This window comes from Catharus ustulatus, chromosome 3, assembly GCF_009819885.2.
Source record: "Catharus ustulatus isolate bCatUst1 chromosome 3, bCatUst1.pri.v2, whole genome shotgun sequence".
Classification (NCBI taxonomy): Eukaryota; Metazoa; Chordata; class Aves; order Passeriformes; family Turdidae; genus Catharus; species Catharus ustulatus.
Window position 1 is genome coordinate 71,825,252 of NC_046223.1, and position 20,062 is coordinate 71,845,313.

Below are 20,062 nucleotides of genomic sequence, written 5' to 3' on the forward strand. Positions count from 1 at the left end.
CGCAGGGCGGTGCCTGCAGCGGGGGTGCGCATGAGGGGCTCTCACCGGGAGGGTATTCCCACCGGGACATCGCCCTGGGTGTGTACTTGGGGGGGGGGGGGGGGAGGGGGGGGGGGTGGTGCCCCTGGTTTAACTCTTCGCTTTGGTTGCGGTCGTTTTTGTCTGTTAGGAAATAGACCCTTGTGAAGGCTTGGGAAGGAGCGAGACTGCTGGGAATGGCAGGTAAAGCTCAGCCGGTGAGTTTTCTGGCGGGGCGATGGGGAGTTGGTTCACATGTAGTGGCTTTTTTATATTTTTTTACATTAAAACATTTAATGCAAGAGTTGGGTTTGATGTTTCAAGACCAACTTTTTCAGATTCTCATCCTGAAGTCGATTTTTTAGTTGAAGTTTTTTATTTAGTTTTAAACTGGGAGTTGTGTGGGGCTGTGCTGGGTTGGATGGTGGCATGAGGGCATGGCTGGGGCTGTGAGATTGGAGTGGCCCTCTAAAGACAGTGGAGTTTTGTTTTGCCTTTTCCAAACAAACTTCAGCAAGCTCCTCATGTTTTGGCCTCCATTTTGTTCGGAAGGTCCATGAAAATTTTCTTCCAACTTACCTTAATTAGAAATTTGTTTAGGTTTTAATTTGTTGTGCAGCTCTGGACTTGTTAGTGCCTGCATTCTTGGAAGAGCTGGGATTTGTGAGAGGATGGTGGAAGAGTTCGCGAACTGTGATTTATTTCTGCAGAGTCTTATTTGTGTTCCTGCCTGTGAGGACACAGTAGTTCCATTGACCATGGCAGGGTCCTCTGTGTCTGAAGCACAAAACCAAAGGTCTTGGCATGCCTGTGGCCCATTTCAGGGACCAGAAAGAAGTCACAATTGTGTGGTAACTGGAGCAGGAAGGAAAAAATCAACAAAACAACTAAGAAAGAGCAACAACCAGTATGAGAGTCATGAGGAAGTCAACAGCTGGTGATCAGGGGCTGTTCCAACAGTCCTTTGTTTTTCAGAAATGGGCTTTCTCTCATTGGATGGGTGCATTGTGTACGTTTTCTAAATACCTTTTTTTCTTATAAAAGCTTTCTTTTTTTACAAATCCATTTACCTTGTAATTTGGTTCCATTTTAAGGTCATTTTACACACATGTAACTACTGTTCTTTGTAATAAATTCCTTTTTTTCCTTCTAGCATTAGAAAACACATGGCTTCACAAGAGGAAAAACAAGCTCAGCCCTTTACAGACATCTTTGATGAAGATGAAGCTGAAATATCTTTTCTGTTGTCCAAGCCCACTTGCTTCATTGTCTTTGGAAAGCCAGTAAGATGTCTGATAGAAGGGTTTTTTCCAGGTGTACTGCCAACAATTTTACTTTTCCTTTCAAAACATAGTTTACTAGTGCTACAAAAAGGGTCAAATACCTAGTTTTTTACTTTTCCCACTCTTCAAATCCTGCAGAGGATGGTAAAAATTTTGTCTCATTTAATGAGACGAATTTTTGCCTTCAGTGACCAGTCAATTGCGGTTAAAAATATTACCGTACCTAAAAGCTACACATTGCTCAAAATGTTTCTTTTTTTTTGACATTGACAACTGGATTGTTTTTCTGGTGGTTTAACCCCAGCCAGCAAGCAAACCCCACACAGCCTCTTGCTCACTCGCCCAGGTGGGGCGGGAGAGAGAATCAGAAGGGTAAAAGGGATAAAGTGCGTGGGGTAACAAAAGCCATGCACACGAGCAAAGCAAAACAAGGAATTCATTCACCACTTCCCATGGACAGGCAGACGTTCAGCCATCCCTAGGAAAGCAGGGCTCCATTACATTTCATGATGACTTGGGAAGACAAATGCTATCAGTCCAAAAGTACTTCCCTTTCCTTCTCTTCCTCAGCTTTCTACGCTGAGCATGACACCAGGTGTTTTGGAATATCCTTGTGTCAGTCAGAGTCAGCTGTCCCAGCTGTGTTCCCTCCCAACTTCCCATCCAACCTCGTTTTCCTCACCAGTGTGTCAGTATGGAAAGCAGGAAAGGCCTTGGCTCCGTGTAAGCCCTGCTCAGCAGTAACAGAAACATCTCTGTATTATCAGTACTTGTTGTCAGTGCAAATCCAAAACACAGCCCCACATTAGCTACTGTGAAGAAAGTTAAGTCTACCCCAGCCAAAACCAGAAACAATGCTATTAAAATATTTTAGTTTTTAATAAACTTGACATATTAAAGACATAAATTAGTGTGAAAGCTCCTTCAGGTTAATCTACTGACTTACAGACATGCAATGAGATATTACAGATCTTGGTATTAAAACTTTGACAAAATTCTGTCCTGTGTGTTCAGAAACATTGAAAATCTACCACGGTGTCCCGATAAAAGGATCTGTACTACTTTTTAGCTTTAATTCAAGGTCTTTTTCTCAACTCATTTGTGGTCTCCTTAACTTAGAAAAATTTGATGTTTTGTAAACCTAAACTTTTTAGATTTCTTTTTTTCCCCCAAGTGTGGGTTTGCATTATTGCCTAAGTTTGCTGAAGAGAGGGTTTTTTCCTTTGGTACAAGTTTGCTTTATAACATATGAGTATATGCACTTGTAAGAGTGCACTCAGCTCAACAGAAGACTACATTGAACTAAGTCATCTAGTTTTAAATGAGCATCAAAATTTTAACCTTGCATGCAAAAGGAGACTTTATGTTTTATATACAAAATCACCATAAAATGAAGACAGTACAAAAAAATTCTCATATTCTCAATCATTGCCTTCAACTGATGCTTGACATTAATATAACGAAGTATTGAAATTGTACAGACCTTACTAGGAAAGCAGGGAATTAAATAGTTTATTTTTATGGTAATATCTTTTATATATCTTACTGATGTGCAGAGTGCCTATTCTATTTAACATATATCTTTTAAATTAAAAGCATAGTGCCATTAAAACAAAGCCAAATACATATATTCTCATCACACCTGTATGATGTAAGGTATAAGTAGGCTGGAGTGTTTCTTGATGCTCTCTTAACTGGGAATTTAATTTATTTGTGGAGTTTTGCTCTTTTTTTAATCACAAAATTTATTAAGGACAAAAAAATCAAGAACAGATTTTTCTTATTTGACCTTCTTAAAAAAAGGCACAATCCTAAGGGTGGAAGATGGTGAGTTTTATAAAATGCCATTCATTTAATCACTCTTGGAAGCCTCATAACTCTCAGTTATGTTGGTTTTCCTTTGGATTAATGTATATAATAAAGATTTTGCCAGTATCTAACCAGATTTGTGGACTAACAAGGGCAGTTTTTAAGCATTTGTTGTTTTAGTAAAAAAATATCCTGATGTATCCTACTCAGAAAGGGTTGAGTTAGGGTTGTGTCATAATTTGTTTTGAGGCTGAAGATAATAAATTTTAGTCCTAAAGAGTTTCTCATAGGAATTTGTGGTCAAATCATAGCTGAGTTTTAGACAGAATTACTCAGAAACAAACTCAATATAACGACTTTGGAGATAATTAGCTACAAGTAGCAGCATATTAGCAATGCTAGGAAATATGAGGTAGAGGATAGTATTAAAAAGAGCGTTTTGTTTTTGCCCAATGCGTAACTCAGAGGCCCTAATCCCAATGGTAGATTTTAATTGGTTTTATCATGTGAAAACATAATCTTCACTGTGTTATATGTTTGGTTTTGTTCTGTCTGTTTTTCTTGTAAAAGTGTATTTTTCATTTTAAGGGTTCTGGAAAGAAAACATTAGCTAGAAAACTAGCGCAGAGATGGAACTGCATTTTCATAGAAGGTAAACACATGCTATTTTTGGAGCATTTCTTTGGCTTCACAATAGCTTTTGGTTTAGAATACCCTCACTCTTCACTATAATTCAAAGGGCATGTTTCTGATTGCAGCATACACTTCTGCTAAGGACCAAGTAACCATTTTACCAGAAATAAAATTGCTGATCGTGGTCTTTTAATTATTGAAAGGCTTAGAAAAAACACTGTGGGTTTTGTATTTTTTAATCATAAATTCTGTTCCAAATCCTGTGAGTGGATTCATGTGACCTTTCTTGTTCACACGGGGACAACTCATTCAACTCCAAAGAGTACAAACATTTTCCAGTGCAGACCATGAAAAAATAGGAGGGTCTTTCCTTTCTGTTTGTGCAGGGGATGCGCTCCAGGAAACAGAATTATTTATCAAATGAAGTATCTTTACTTCTTTTGAAGATTTAGAATTGTAACATGGTAAAAATCACTTTTAATAAAGTGGTTTTATGACTTAGGTATATATATAATTTTTAATTCATAGTATTGTAGAACAAGAAAAAAAATTAATACCTGGTCCAAAACATAGATCAGGCCAAAATCAGAAGGAGCTTTGCAAATGTACTTAAGCCAGTCCACTCTGTTTGAATGTATTTAAATCAGTACTGACAAATGTTCATCAAATTTGTTTTAAACCATTTCTAGTCTATAGACTATAGGGAGTCTCTCTGTAAGACTCTCTTTGCCATGAGAAAGATTTTCGTAGCAACTCATTTAAATCTCAATTACTGCATTTTTAAGCCTTTTTTCTAATTCAGGGAATTACGTATTCTTACTTTATTCATGATGTTTCTTTTAATCTTCTTTTAGCTAATGAATGCACATGTGTACACACACTGTTACTTATGCTAGTAATTTTTTTTCATTTTCTACATCAAAAAAGAAAGAAATGAAGAAATTTGGCTTATATAAACATGAATAATTTAGTTCAGAAAGGACATCCAGAGGTGACTGAGTCCAACATTCCTCTCAAAGCAGGGTCAAACTAGAGAGGCCTGCTCATTTGAATCTGGAATATCTCCAAGGGTGGAGACTCCACCTCCTCCCAAAGAAACACTTTGCAATGTTTGACTACCTTCTTGATGAAAAATTGCTTCCTAATTACACCATTCGAATTTCTCATGTTGCTATTCATGTCTGTTGCCTCCTGTCCTAACTGCACTTCTGTGGTGACCGTGGGTCCATCTTTGGGACCTCCCAATAAGTAGTTTTAGATAGCAGTAAGAACTGTCTGGTTTCCTCCAGGCTGAAAAAGGTCAGCCTTTCCTAGACTGTTCAAATCTTTTGATGGTTTTGGTGTCCTCCACTGAACTTGCCCTGGGTTAAAAATAAACCAAGACAGAAAATTATTGAGTAGGAATGGTGTTTGTAATCTTTTTAAGGACGTAATGCTTTCTATTAATTTGTCCAGTAAGTAGATAAACACTCATAAGTAAAGCAGGGCCAGAGTGCACACAGATTGCTGATTTTCAGTTGCCTGTATTGTTAATTCGTACATTCCCTGTCCCAGTTTTAACCCATGGCAAATATGGTTCTCCCAAACACCTATCCATAGTATGAAAGGTAGGATGTACAACAGTCATCATTCCTAGCAGGAACAGTTGGAAAACAGCCATTATATTTTGAGAAGAAAGATTATAACTATAGGCATGTCACCTGTCATGTCCTGAGTCACCTGGCTTCAAGATCTTTCCCTGACCTGGTTTGTTAGTAATATAAATATAGCTTTAAGAGTCATTCTTGAAAACTTCTGTAAAATGTCTGATTATTTAAGTCATGCTGAAGTGTCAGAGACTTCCAGTGTTGATCTATCCACAGAGGCATAGGGCAGTCTTTGAATTTGATGGATGTAACTTTTCTTAAAACAGATGCTTTCGTGTGTCTGAACACTTTTTCTAAATCTTGGGTTTTAATTTTAAAAAGTGATTGAGCTCAAATACTCATCTCTAGATTACAAGACAGTAATGCTGATTGAATTTAAATCAGTAGTTCAAATAATCTTGCAAAACTGCTGCTGGGAGAAACACCTACTCAGACCTTGCCATAAGGCATCAGGTTCTGGATGGGCAAAGTATAATAATGGCCCTAAATGTAATGGCTGTTCATTCAAAATAGTCTGGTTGCTTGGAGCACACGTACATTCTCCTGTGTGTGTATGTGTCTGTATGTACAAGTCTGTTTAGAAAATATTTTCTATTAAGTGTTTTTCTTATGTTTGATATCCTTCTTTAGCTTCAGAAGTAATTCAAACAAATATTCAACAAGGAACAGAATATGGACTTAAGGTAAAGGTCTAATCTTCTAGTAAGTTTTGTCACAGTCTTATCTTACACTTACTATAAAAGACTATATTTTGCATTTTACCCTAGTGTCAAGAACTGCTTTGTCAAGGTGAAACTGTTCCTGAGGAACTGGTGACAGAAATGATTCTGCAAAAGATTGAGTCTCCAGAAGTTGATCATTTTGGTAAGAATGTTTATAGCCTAAATTTCTTAGAATGTGTTACTTATAATTTTACATCCATTTTGCATCCATGGGCGCTCAAATATAATTCTAGCTTTTTGTCATGCTCCTATAAACTTTGTTATGCTTAATAAACTGAAAGTGTATCAAGGGATTAATTTACCAATGTGGGAGCTTAGAAAGTGTCATACTAATCCTATGTTGTGTTGATTTTGAGAAAATAATTTTCCCAAAATTTTAAATGTTGATAGGACTCTTATTTGACAGTATTACCTATTCAGAAAAATCTTAGGATTTAAAATACTGATATTTTATTCTTCAATACTTCTGTAACAACAACACAACAAAAATTCATCAGCAAAAACATTTTAAACATTTTAAATAATGATAAAGAAGGAAAACATATTACTAAAATGCAAAGTATTATGGCTTTTTCTTCTCTTACAGAATTGTTTATTCCCTTTGCATTTTGTGACACAGAGTCGGATGGATGAGAATAGTAATGGTAGTGGCTATAATTCTTCTATTTGAGAAAACATTTTGTTAATTGAGGCTGTCTGGACAAGTGCTGCAGATCTTGTGTGTCTGAACCTGCTTCCCTGATGAGAAAACAAATGTACTGCTAGGAGTAAAGGAAGGAAATGTTCCTTTTTCTTTTTGAATTTTATTTGACATTTCCATTATAGGAGAGAGACAGGTGTAGTGCCAATGGTAGTTTCTACTGTTCTAAAAACTAGCCTGTTTTCTAAGCTTTCAGTTGCAATGGGTTTTATTCCTTCTTTAGTACAAGACTCAAGTGTTTGCAAAATATACAGCCTTATCTGGTGAAACTAGGCTTTTAAAACAGTATGAAAAAGAGAAATAGTGAAGAAAGTTAAAAAAAACAAAAACAAAGGACACAAAAAACTGCTGGAAGAGGTAGCAGCAGAAATGCCAGTCTCTTAATCTGTATGTGAGGACTTTGGTAAAAGCATGAAGAGGCTTCTGTATTATTTGAGTTCCCCTCCTTGAGTCAGTCTGAAGGTGTTTATATCACAGAGGAGCACAGAAATCCTGGAGACTGTAAAAATGACTGTAAAGTTGAGTAAAGTTTAGTTCTTGTAGCCAAGACACTTTCTGCATTACAGATGCCCCAAAGTGGCAAGGAATAGAATAACCAACATCCTCACTATTTTTTCTACCCACTGGAACTGACCGCCAAAACCAATTTTTGGTTTAGTATTTCTAATAACTTTTTGTTTATCAACTATTATCTTAACGAATCCTTGGGAAGCTTAAGTAGGTTTTCAATCAATTCACTGTAAATTATTCATTAAAGATTTTAGAAACTGTTGCTTGAAAAGTTGGGGGTTTTACTTTTAGTGTTAGTAAAATGCAAGTTTTTAAACAGTACCCACCGTTAAGTGTCTCAAATGCTTGGTAATTCCTTGGTAACTTTTTGATCTAGCTGATAGTTGCCTTAGGTATACTTCATGATTTTTAGTCTCCTCACATTATTGATCTGGGGCCAAACACTCTCTCAGAGAATGGTTTCCCCCGTTACGCTCCCATTTCCCTCACATCCGCTGCTGTTATCTGGGATGTGTTGATAAGCAGAGGCTGTGCATGTTCTTCACACCTCACTACCAGTTAGAATTTTCTAAAGGTATCAACAATTTAGAATCCAGGATAGGAATTTCCTAGAGGAACAACTATATATTTTGCTCTCCCTTGCTTATCATCTTCTCTTGCATCTATGGATAGTAGCTTCCCAAAGAAGCAGCAGTCTTCACTCCTATCACCTCTTGCAAAGACTGCTGCCTCTTTTTTGTGCTGCCCAGACTTGCATTTAAATGTTATCACATAAAATTCTAAGCATGCACCATTTCTCTTAAGGGAATATTCTCATTATTTTGCTAAAAACATCCACCTGATTTTTGTTTGCTCTCTCATCCTGGCCTCATGAATACTGATTTTGTAGCAATTCGGTAGTTCTTAACTGCATGCATACAGCCATCAGTAGTTGCAGTACTTTCCTAGGAACTTGAAGACACAAGTTCATCTGGGGGCTGAGCACTGTAATACTAGGAAAACATATTAACACTCTGCTTTTGATGTCTAGCCAATGTCTGTTTGCCAAACATTGGGAGTTCTGAGTGAACAGGTGCTTACCGAACTACCCATGTGCACACTCTGTGCATAGTGCCTCCTTTTGAGAGACAGGAGAGTGGTTCAGACTCTCTTCATTAGAAGCCAAAACATTTCAAGGTTGTGTAAAAAGCCCAGACTCCTAGTTTAAATACTTTAAATCATGGACTGGCTACTTTTTTGCAGTGCCTTTTATACTCTTGTAGTGGTAAAACTGGTCACTGAAAGCTTGCTACTTTTTAGATATGTTCAATTAAATGTATTTGGCAGGTTATGTTCTCACTGGATTTCCTTTTCTCTCGGAGAAATGCATGACTGTTCCACAGCAAATCGAGAAAATAATGAATCTAAAATTAAAACCGGACATCCTGATTAACATTAAGGTACTGTCATCTTCAGTAACTTCCTAGTATTTTTCCTAATTATTAGTAGACTCATATGCTATGCATGCCAAATACAGTATTTTCCTCTGCATACTTGAGTATTGAATTTATTGAGGAATTATAAATTCTTTTTTATATTGGAATAAAATTTCACTGGTTTGTTCCATTGTAAGCACTGCTGAGGGAAAATAATGAACATGTCCTAAAACTTCAGCAGCAGTTGCAGTTTTTGGACCTCCAATTAGAAGATACAGGTTTTCAAGAAAGGGAAACTTTGAATTGCATGATTATTACAGGATTTTGGACAGATGTACATCTACCACTTTTGTAATGCAGGAAGGAACTTCTCACATATGGAAGTTAGAAAGTAAATAGTTTTATTTTTCAGTCGCTAATTGTGAAACTGCTTCATTATTAATTCATCTTGTTTACAAATCTCAATTTCTTCATGAGCAGTGATGTGACATACCAGATGTTTTACAAAAGCTGATATAACTAGAGAAACATAAATCATTGTTAGGGTGGGATTTGAGGACTTTCTCAGTGTAACTTAAAAGAATGGACTTGCTTGCTATGTCCACATTAGTAAACAATACAAGGCAAGAGTCCTCAGACATTGGGCCAACTGCTTTGGCCCAACACTGCTAAGCTGTCTTATTAGTCAGAATGGGGTGGCAGTGCCCAAACTGCCCACAGGGAAAGACCTGAGGCCTGTGGCATTCTCCAGATTGTCCCGAGCTGTTCGCTGGGGAGGATTCTAGCTGGCCCACACTGAGCTGTGCCTGATATATCCAGCAAAATAGCTGTATGCATAGTCACTAACACACCTTCTTCCTCTAGCAGTGTTTTATTTATGTTCAGCTAGATTATTTTTGTCTTCTACTTTGAATGTGCAGAATGAGCTGCTGAGACAGCTCTGAATAGTCAGCCTCTGGTGGTGGGCTCCATTCTCATTGGGATTTTAATTCTAGTTGGCACATCTATGTGTTTTGTCAGATGATAAGCCTCAGGGTATGGACCTAGTCTATCACTTTGCAGATTTAACTCAGTATTTGTTTTAATCCCATACTATTAAGACTTAATTTGGTTGAACATGCCTAATGAAAATTCGTGAATGCCTACTTCAAAACTTTGTGGTCTCAGAAAGATCCTAAAACACCAACAAAGCATATTTTTGTCCTGCTTTTCAGGCAGATCTGATTTTTTCAGAAAGGCAATCTTTTTTTTTAATGTTACGTAGTGAGAAATCCCCTTTGTTGAGAATATGTGTTGTATAGATTCGTGTGCACCAATACAAATAGAAGAGTAATACTAACTACACCAGAAAGAAAAATTAAAGTCTTGACTTCATGTGCTAACATCATGTCACCTGGGAAAAGGACTGAGACTAAATGTACAGTAATTTCACGAATACAAGCCGCACCAATTTGACTAAGATTTTGCTCCTAAACCGGAAATGCGGCTAATACTCAGGAGCGGTTAATATGTGAATAATTTTCTGACATTTACAACCTCAGAAGTGCCAGCCAGGGTGCCGAGGCGAGCAGCTGCAAAGTCGGCATTTTGCGATTGTTACAAATTGCCACTCTGTTGCACCGCGGGTGGAGCCTGGCTGCCTGCAGGCAGCACAGGGGGTGGGGAGAGAGGAGGGAGAGCTCTCTTTCCTCCTCTGCCACAGCCCAGGGGAGAGACGGGGGTGCTCCGCACCGCCATTGCCGCGACCCAGGGAGGAGGGGGGAACCCGGGCCACCCCTGCCGCGGCTCTGGGAGGAGAGGGGGGACCTGGGCCGCCCCTGCCGCGGCTCTGGGAGGAGAGGGGGCACCCGGGCCGCCATTGCCACAGCTCGGGGAGGCGGCGGGGGACCCGGGCCGCCCCTGCTGCGGCTCTGGGAGGCGGCGGGGGGCTCCGTCCCCACCTGCCGCCGCCACCGCCGCGGGAGCGGCGGGGACTCCATCCCTGCCTGCCACCACAGGGCAGTGCCGGGCTGTGGTGACTAAGCCCAGTGGCAGCGGCGGCTGGCCCCCAATGGCCCCGCAGAGCGGCAGCGCCAGGCTGGGCTACCTGGCCCCATCAGCAGCCCCTAGCGGGCCGAGCCTGCACAGCCTTAGCTGAGCCACTAAACCCCGCCCTGCCGCCGTTCTGTTACTATTTGGCAACTTTGTTGCACGCGGGTCCTCGCTGCCAACGACAGAGTGGCTTATATTCAGGTGCGGCTTATTTATGGACAAAAAATGAAATATTTACCAACACCCAGAGATGCGGCTTATACTCAGTGCGGCTTGTATTCGTGAATTTACTGTACATTAAAAATCCTTGTCCCAAAGTTGAAGAAATAACTTTGCCTTTGATTTCAGTGGATTGAAGCTGTTTTCACAGATATGTTAGAATTGCAACTATTTTCATTAGATCAAAAATAAAGAAAGAAGGGATATTCTAGATAAGTGTTGCAACAATGAAGTACTGCTATTAGTAGACCAATTCAGAGAAATTTTGTCTCTCCAAGAAAAAGATGTTATAGCAGTACAATAAACACAATTTCCTTTTAATTTTACCTTTCTAGTGTCCAGATTATGAGTTATGCCAAAGGATATCAGGACAAAGGCAAAACCCTGATTCAGGGGAGATATATCAGAGGAGCCAGTGGGATCCTAAAGTTATTGATAAGCGTAAGAAAGATCAGGATGAAGAAGAGGGTGAAGAAGAGGGTGAAGACCAGGATGAAGAAGAAGATGAAGAAGAAGAGGTAGATGTTGCTAATTTCTAAACAGTGCAAAATATTACAATGTACTTTTAGCAAAGCAGAAAAAATTCTTATCTTCTAAAATATCACCATACTATGTTATGAATTTATTTTGCTCAAATTTAATCTTAATTCCATTTCTGTCCTGCTTTAAGAGGTGTGGGGTAACATTTAAACAGTAGGTTTTAATGACAACAAATGCTGATCATTGTATAGCTTAACCTGGACTCAGTCTTAACTCAAAATTACTGATCTGTTTCTTACCGTAAGTTATAAATGTCTATCAGGAGGAGAAGAGTGACACTGCCTGTTTCTTGATCTAGACAAATAAAAGTTATTAATTTTTGTTTATTATAGCAACTTTTTACTAATATTTGCAGGACACTAACTGGTTTTCTGGTTTTGGCGTTACACTACTACCAATGGATTTTCTTTTTTTTTCATGAAGGTATTAATTTTGAATTCAGGTCAAATTTTTATAATAGGGGCTAGAGACTTATCAATGCAAGTTCTAGGCACATTGCTCTCTATTCATAGAAAATACACTTCATCAGGATAGGATCATGGTCTGCAGTCACTGGACTAATATTCATTGCAATACACTCCAAAGCTACTTTATTTAAATTAGAGTGAAGACAAAAATTATTTTAATACATTGTTTCTTTGTCCTGAAATTTTGTTTCGCAGACTGGAGAAGGTCCACGTAAGAAATCAGAATCTTTTCATCAATTAGTGCATAGGCCTGAAGATTTTCTTGAAAATGCAGAGAAAAGAATTGGAATATACAAGGATATAATGCTTTCTCCTTTAGAAGTAAGAAAAAGCAAAGTAATATGGTTATGCATAACAAAAGATATTTAAAATATCTTGCACTGTTTTCATTGTTTTAATGGTTTGAGATTTGCTGTATAGAGGTGGTCGTGCTACAACATATCCCCAAATTCTGAAATTTATTCTGAAATCAGTGATACTACGTCGTCATCTGTAGGTGTTGTTTCTACTCTGCAGTCAAGATAAAGTACAGTAATTTCATGATTATAAGCCACACTGAGTATAAGCCGCACTTCCAGGTGCCAGCAACTTTTCGTTCTTTGTCCATATATAAGGTGCACCTGATTATAAGCCACACGTTACAATACAGAGTGTGATAAAAGGTATCTATTCTATCACCATCTGTTGAGGGTGGGGGCAGTGATCCTTATCTCCATGGGAGATATTATCTGCTAATGGGCCATCCATTGAAACCAGGTGGGGCATTGTTCTTTATCTTTTCACAACCCATCCTTCCTCCATGAGTCATTTTCTGCTAATGGCCCATTGAGTCCCACTGTGTGACTGATAAAATTACTTCATCCCATTGGAAGTTGCTCCAGCCAGGGGGAAGAGCCCAACATTTCTTACCAAAATAAAAACAGAGGTTTTGGGACACTAAGGTAGCCCCTTTCTCCACTGGACTCCAGAGGAAAACTGGATTTCTCCACATCACCACTGGACCTCTGGAGGGAGACTGCACCTTCTACAGGAGCACTGCTTCAACTGAATCACATCTGTCACTGCAAGGGGACTGCAACCACCATTGAATGGGACTGCTACCAACACCCTGCCTGACGGGGTGTCAGGTTGTACTCTGACTTTGTCAGTGTTTGGGGTTTGTTTCTTTGTAGTACTGTATTTCTATTTTAATTTCCCTAGAAAAGAACTGTTATTCCTAATTCCCATATCTTTGCCTGAAAGCCCCTTGATTTCAAAATTATAATAATTTGGAGGGAGGGGGTTTACATTCTCCATTTCAAAGAGAAGCTCCTGCCTTTCTCAGCAGACACCTGTCCTCCAAACTAAAACAGCAACTTTTTGTTCTTTGTCAGTATATAAGCCGCACCTGATTATAAGCCGCACTTTGGGTTCGGACCAAAATTTTAGTCAAAATGGTGCGGCTTATAATAGTGAAATTACTGTAATCAACTTTGACTTTTAAAAATGAAACCTTACCTGCCACCACATATGCTTTCTAAATCTAGTAAGTGAAATATTTGAGGACTCCATTGTTTCATCTCCATTACCACAGTCCATTCCAGAATGCAATCCCATAAGTAATCTGCATCCATTTCTTCCACTCCAGTGGATTCCCTTTCTCACCTGCTTCATTGACTGCAGATTTCTATACACAGTAATTACCTCATTAGTTTGTTTTACCGCTTACTTAATTTCTAAAGCTATGACATTTTCTTTCCCTGTTGTGTTCAGGAAAGGGGATTTTCTGTATGTTTCTTCCCCTCCTTGCCCCCATAAAAAAGAAAAAAACCTGAGGACCAGTGGAATAATTTGTTCTTTCTGGTTTTGTTGTTTGTTTGGTTTGGTTTGGGGTTTGGGTTGTTTTGTGTTTGCTTCTTTGTTTCTGGTTTTTTTTTTCCCTTTTTGTTTGTTTATGATCTCTTAGTACAAGCAATTGCAAAATCCTCATGTTTGATACCCACTTGACAATTGCTGTTTATGCTTTTTAATTTCCCTATGGATTAGTTAAACCTATAGATAAAATTGTGCAAAAATGGTATAATGGTCTTTGCTGGGGTAACAAGCTTGTTACTGCTGTGAAGGGGAAAACAAAAAATGTGGTATCTTTAATCATTACACAATCTCAGATGGATTTTTTGTAAGTGAGCTAATGGAAAGTTGTATAGATTAAACTACTTTAGGATGTATACCAAACTTTATCAGTTTCAACACATTCCACTGGTTGGTAGGGTTCACTTAGGGTTCACTAGCAGTTGGTGAAAATGCTTAGTGGTCCACTAATACATTAAAAGAACATAGGGTTTTATCAATTGGCCTAGGCAGAGTTTGAGATGATGAAATTGAAATTGAAACAAAAAACTTAAAAGATGTGCAGTTTGCACTGATAGGGAGATAGGTAGAACGAACATGGGAGAGCACACTTTGATTTCTTGATAAATTGTTGGGATTAAAATCACCTAAAGTAAATGTGAAATACTGCAATGAAGAAGGAAACCTAATGAACAACTACAGCATGTCAAGTAATTGGCTAGACCTCTGTACTTCAGACAATCTGCAACTCTGTGAAGATTTAGTTAGTCAAAACTGAGTCAATAAATGGGATGCTATTGTTTAAACTCAAATGCTGCGGATGTACTAAAAAAACTGTGAGACCATCGTATGTAAGAGAAATACAAATTATTATGCTCTCTTTAGAAGAGTATTAGAAAGAATTAATTAGTCATTATCTATTTCTACCAAAGATAGAGCAGATGATTTAATTTACAGTATGGAAGACAGACTAGATGAAATGAGCCAGGAAATGAGCTCTGACCATAAATGTAGTGAAGATCTGGAACAGATTACCTGCAAACTTGTAAAGTCACATTCAATAGGCCTTTTTAGGCTTGAGGTTTGACCAGCATTTGTCAGAAATGGAGTGAGTGTTCTCAGTCTTCAGAGAGAGAGAATGGACATTGGATTTTTTTTTCAGTCTAAGACATTATTTTCTAGTGTGAAATTTTAAAATAAGAAAAATAAAATTTTCCAAATTTTAAAGGAATTGGGAGTCAGGACCAAAATTAAAACATTGGTCTCATGACTAGCATTTCCAAGAAATGTATTAATTGAGATTGTCATCATTTTCCAGCAAAGAATTAAGGTAGTTAGACAATTAAAAGTTCAATTCATACATAAAATGTTACTGTATCTTGATATTTTTTAGCTCTTGCATTTCAGCTAAGACATCTGTCTTCTGAACCCATTGTAACTCCAGTTTCAGAATTATCACTGTATTTGTCTGTCATCAAATAAAAGTTAATCTCCAGAAGATTTTATATGTCATTAATACAATGAATCTTGATTTTGCTGAAGTCCCCAGGAGTCCAGCCTTTGATATGTATAGGAAGAGAATGAGCTTCAGTGTCATTATCTGGTTAACTATATTATGTAGTCAACTGACGGGTATGTTCTTAAACAGGAACTTCTGACTCAGCATGATTGTCGATATCTTATTGAAGTGGATGGAAGTCAGGAACCAGATGATGTCTTTGAGGTCGGTAAACTATGCACCAGCTAAGTTAACCTCCACTAGAAAATAATTTCTCAGTTCTGAGGATTGTTTTCCTGTTGGCAAAATTTTAAGTTGTGTTTAAAAAGCATTCATTTACTATAGGAAACAAATACTTGTTTTCCTTCCTCTGTTAGTTGTAAGATTCACTGCTCTGCCCCCAGGCTTACATATATGTTACATGAGAGTGTTTTCAGGCAGGCTACAAACTTTTGTATTATGTCCAACTGGTTTCAGTGCTTTTTCTGACCAGTATTAATGTAAAATATAATGACAAATAAAAACATTTTTGGCATGATATATTTGCAAAACTGGTTTATTTGATGCTTGTGTCTAAAATACATTTTGTATAATGGAATATAATTTTAATTAATTTTGATACTGTTTTACAATTTTATAGAAGACCCTTGATTCTTGGAAGAATTCTGCTGAGTGTATTTATATTTTTAGCTTGTAACAGAGTAACTTTTAAAAAACCTACAATGGTAAATTTTTGAAGTTAAATATTTATCTTATCTGCTTCACAAATAAAAGTTGCTTCAAATCAGAACGTAGAGTATGGGGTTGAAAATTAAGTAGAAGATTGTCTTTGACAAGGTAGGAAGTGAACTTTTCCTGCATTTTCTCCTCTGTTTGAAATAAATTGTATTATTATAATTCTGTAAGTTAATTATTTCAGTTTATGCTTAAATCTACCAAGAGTGGTCCTATGGGGAAAAAAAAAAAAAAGCAGTAATTTTGCAGCATTAGAATGTACAATTTCCTCATTTATTATCTGTTTGTGAACATTACAACACAAAATTTATAGTAAGTGCAATCAAGTTATGTTATGATTCCAACCATTTTACCTACAAGTAAGGCAAAGACCTGTAATAAAACTAGCCCAAACATGACAGAATTTGCTTTTTCATTTCAAGAATACTTACATTCAATCAATATTACATTCAGGAAATACTTCAAAGAAACTTAATATCATTTGGTTCTCATTGGTAGAAATTTGGTTTAAACAACTTAAACTACCCAAAGTTGTATTGCTTCTGAACGTGCATAATCTGATTTCCCAAAGAGATTTGCCTCTTTTTCCAATTGGAGCTCATCTGAGTACTTGCACTGCCTTGGGGTAGTCTTCACGGTCTTATCCTTTAGTAGGCTTGGGATTCACAGCATAATGAGGAGATAGAAGGACTGTGATTTGGCTTTTTGCACTGCCTGTATCTACCAAATAGCTTCTTAAAACTCAGATCAGTAGCTAGCATGAGTCTCAGTTAGAAACTGGGCCTTGGTGTTTACATAGCCATTATGTAAATAATAAGTTACAGTTGTAAATAGATTTTAGAGGCCCTCCTGAAGACAAAAGCAATTTTGATTGGTACTAAATCAAGACTTACTTTCTCTTCAGGCAGTGGCAGGCCGACTTGAGTCTATGGATATTCAAAATGCAGCTCCTATAATCAGACTTCAAAGTGAAGACGAAGAAGAAATGCTGGAGGGAAAGGAAAAGGTAAGTGTGCTTTTCTAAAGTGTGATTGACTGTACTAACTAGAATTATTTTTCTTTTCTGCTGTATGCTTATATGACAGCATCTTTGTTTCACATCAACTAGTTTGTTTTACCATGCAGTAAGGGCATTTTGTAAGCATTTACCTTTCAGAAATGAGAATTTAAGGTCATTCTTGGACTGAAATCCACTTTAAAAAGTATGAAAATAAATTAAAAAAAATCTGTCTTTTCAAAAAAGCACCAGGTAATGATTATAATAATAGAACTTTGAACAAAATATTTGCTTTAGCAGTAGGGGAAAAATCAATTCCTCCCAAGGAAATAAAGAAACTTTAGCCAAAGGATAACCATTTCAGCAACTGACTCTTAGCTCAGTCTACTCTTTTCCTGAATAAGAAACAGCACACTAACCCAAATATAGCAACGTGCTGCCTAACTGAGATCCCATTTGTTCTATTTTCCTGAAACTAATTAGAAACATGACAAGTTAGTGCTGAATTATAATTAGTGTCCCTTCCGAATAAAACTGAAAACCAGAACTTTTGCACCTATACTTAGTTATGATCATCTTTCCTATTTTTAACAAAACTTTGAATATATGAATGGAAGTGTAATGAGGAGACGCCACATTTTCATAGAAATACCCCTCCCTTGACTTTTCTGTTTTCTCAGTTCTTAACAAATTCATAAGTGGAAAACTTTCTGTGTCAAAGGTTATCTGTATTTATTATTTAGTTAATTTGTATGGTTTTTTTAGTTTATGTGTAAGCTTTTAGTAACCACAGTATTCAGGGCAACTATTTCTGTATCTTAACTGAACATTATGTACAGAATTGCTTCCCTTCGTGTTGAGCCTGCAGCCTTTTAGTGCAGTATCCTCCAGTATGCAGAGGTCAGTGAATAGTTTGGTTCTCTACATCTACCCTCTAGTAACTCATGATTTCAGACTTTTGTCCTGCTCTTACATAGCCATACTGAAGAATTCCAGTCTATATAATTTTATTCCTTCTTACACAACAATCTTCTTGTGGGATTGATCAGTTATACTACCTTTTTCTGAAACTTACCCTATTTTGCTCTGCCTTTTCTGAGATTAGGGCAACAGGAGGCCCATTGTAGTAAAGAAAAGGGCAATATTTAAACAATGTAAATATAAACCTTTGTCATCTATTCTCCCCATGCTCAGCATTCCTAACATTCTGACTGCTCTTGGGCATTGAAAAAATGTTTTCACAGAGAGATCTGTTTCTGAGTAGTGAGAGTCAGTGAAAATTTATAATTTTCTGTGTAAAACTGCTATTTTAATACCTGCCTTTGTTGGTTTGGAAAGTTCTTCTGCAGTTCTTCACAGCCAGCACTTGTCCCTACTGTTCTGAATTCAGAGTCACCATGACTTTAGGATTCACTCACTATTCCAATTCTGTAAAAAGGCAATGAAACTTTTTCCTATCGTGATATTTCTGCATGCCTAAAATACATATTTTCACATTGCTATTTCCTGGTCTTTTTTTCATACCCTTTAGAAGAAATCTTAGCCATTTTCTGTTGCCTTCAATAAATGATTTGTATAATCTTTAATTTCTAAAAATAATAAGTAAAGCCTACAGGAACTATTTTAAGTACTATTTCTTTTAAATAGAGCTGAAAAATGAAGCAATTTCTCTTGAAATTTTCCTACAATTCTGAAATAAATACTTTTTAAAAATTTTTCTATAAAGCATGATGTGGTTTTCTTTTTAAGTTTGCTTATTTTCCATCAAAAGGTTTCAAAAAAAATCTAATAAAAAGGCATATGTAGCTTCAGACAAAAATTACACTTGCAATTATTGCTGTTTTAATAAACAGGATGAACTTTTCCGGGCCCTGTCATCTTGCAAGCTGATAGCGCCCAGATACCGATGGCGTAGGAGCAGGTGGGGTCAAGTGTGTCCCGTGGCTCTAAAAGAAGGGGAAATTTTAATGGGAAATCCAGAGTTTGCTGTGAGGTTAGTGGAATCTGACACTCTTAACTTTCATATCTATTTTATGAGATAATGGTCTATATTTCTTAGCTTCTCTTGTATTTTAAGTTTTCTAGGTAAAATGTATGTACTGTCGTCTGCAGAGGCATTGAAAAAGTTTGTGTTGAATCCACGGCCTTACCTCTTACCTCCAATGCCAGCTTCTCCTTGTAAAGTATTTGTATTTGGTCCTCCATTCTCTGGAAGAACAACTATTTGTAATTTAATTGCACACAATTATAAAGGAAAGGTAAGTTCATAAATGTCTTAGGTAGCAGAGTATCAGCTGGGGCTTGGGAATCAGCTAAGCACATTCTTGTCATGTTATTAACATTCACACTACAAATATAGGGATTATGGAGGAACATAGGATTTTAGTGAAATTCATTTTTATAAACATAGCTGCAGATCAAAAATACTTCTATATACCCTCTTATGTTGCAGTTGTCTTAGTATTAGAATATTATTAATAACTTTTGTATCTAAGATAATTAAATATAAATAGAAATTTAAAATAATTTCATTTTCAGAAAAACCCCAACCCTTGAATTTTATGTATTTTTTTTTTCTGAAATCTGAAGAGCTTTTACAAAATGGTTTTACTTTACAGCAAATGCTGTATTTGCCTTCTGTGATATTTGTATTTTTTCAAATCATTTCCTTAGGTTCTTGATATGGACGAACTCATTCAACAATATAAAGAATCAAGGCAAAAAACCACTGAGGAATTGCAAAAAGATGCAGTAGAAAAGGCTATAGCAGCAGTGAAAAATAGGTTAGAATCAGAAGAACAATCAGAACAATCAGGTGAATAAGCTGTCCAGTGGTCTTTGAAGCTGTCTTATTTGCTTTACGTTATTTAACTGAAGCAGTTGCTGTCACTTTGACTTAGAAAAAGTTGCAGAAGTTGTTATGATTGCTGTACATTAAATATGAACTAAAAGAACATGGCAGTGAAGGGAACAGCTTAGTCAAATTCAGTATTTTTTACATACATACAT

At 37.1% G+C, this 20,062-nt stretch overlaps 1 protein-coding gene across 1 annotated transcript; it reads left to right on the top strand.

Annotated features, from left to right (window-relative positions):
* The first annotated feature begins 14 nt into the window (after window positions 1-14).
* LOC116993580 (adenylate kinase 9-like) lies at window positions 15-19,323 on the top strand. The gene is made up of 13 exons (XM_033054370.2): window positions 15-78; window positions 170-222; window positions 1,172-1,301; window positions 3,699-3,762; window positions 6,020-6,072; window positions 6,157-6,253; window positions 8,648-8,760; window positions 11,322-11,504; window positions 12,189-12,314; window positions 15,472-15,546; window positions 16,961-17,062; window positions 18,907-19,046; window positions 19,131-19,323. Exons 1-13 carry the CDS (start codon window positions 31-33, stop codon window positions 19,321-19,323), a joined length of 1,377 nt encoding a protein of 458 aa, XP_032910261.1. The 5' UTR covers window positions 15-30.
* Window positions 19,324-20,062: the final 739 nt, after the last annotated feature.

What these genes read in the sequence shown, in the direction of transcription:
- LOC116993580 (XM_033054370.2), top strand. Translation starts at nt 31, where the DNA reads ATGAGGGGCTCTCACCGGGAGGGTATTCCCACCGGGACATCGCCCTGG. An exon ending in GAACAGAATATGGACTTAAG is followed by an intron (nt 6,073 to 6,156) that starts GTAAAGGTCTAA and finishes ATTTTACCCTAG; the next exon opens with TGTCAAGAACTGCTTTGTCA. An exon ending in ACATCCTGATTAACATTAAG is followed by an intron (nt 8,761 to 11,321) that starts GTACTGTCATCT and finishes TTACCTTTCTAG; the next exon opens with TGTCCAGATTATGAGTTATG.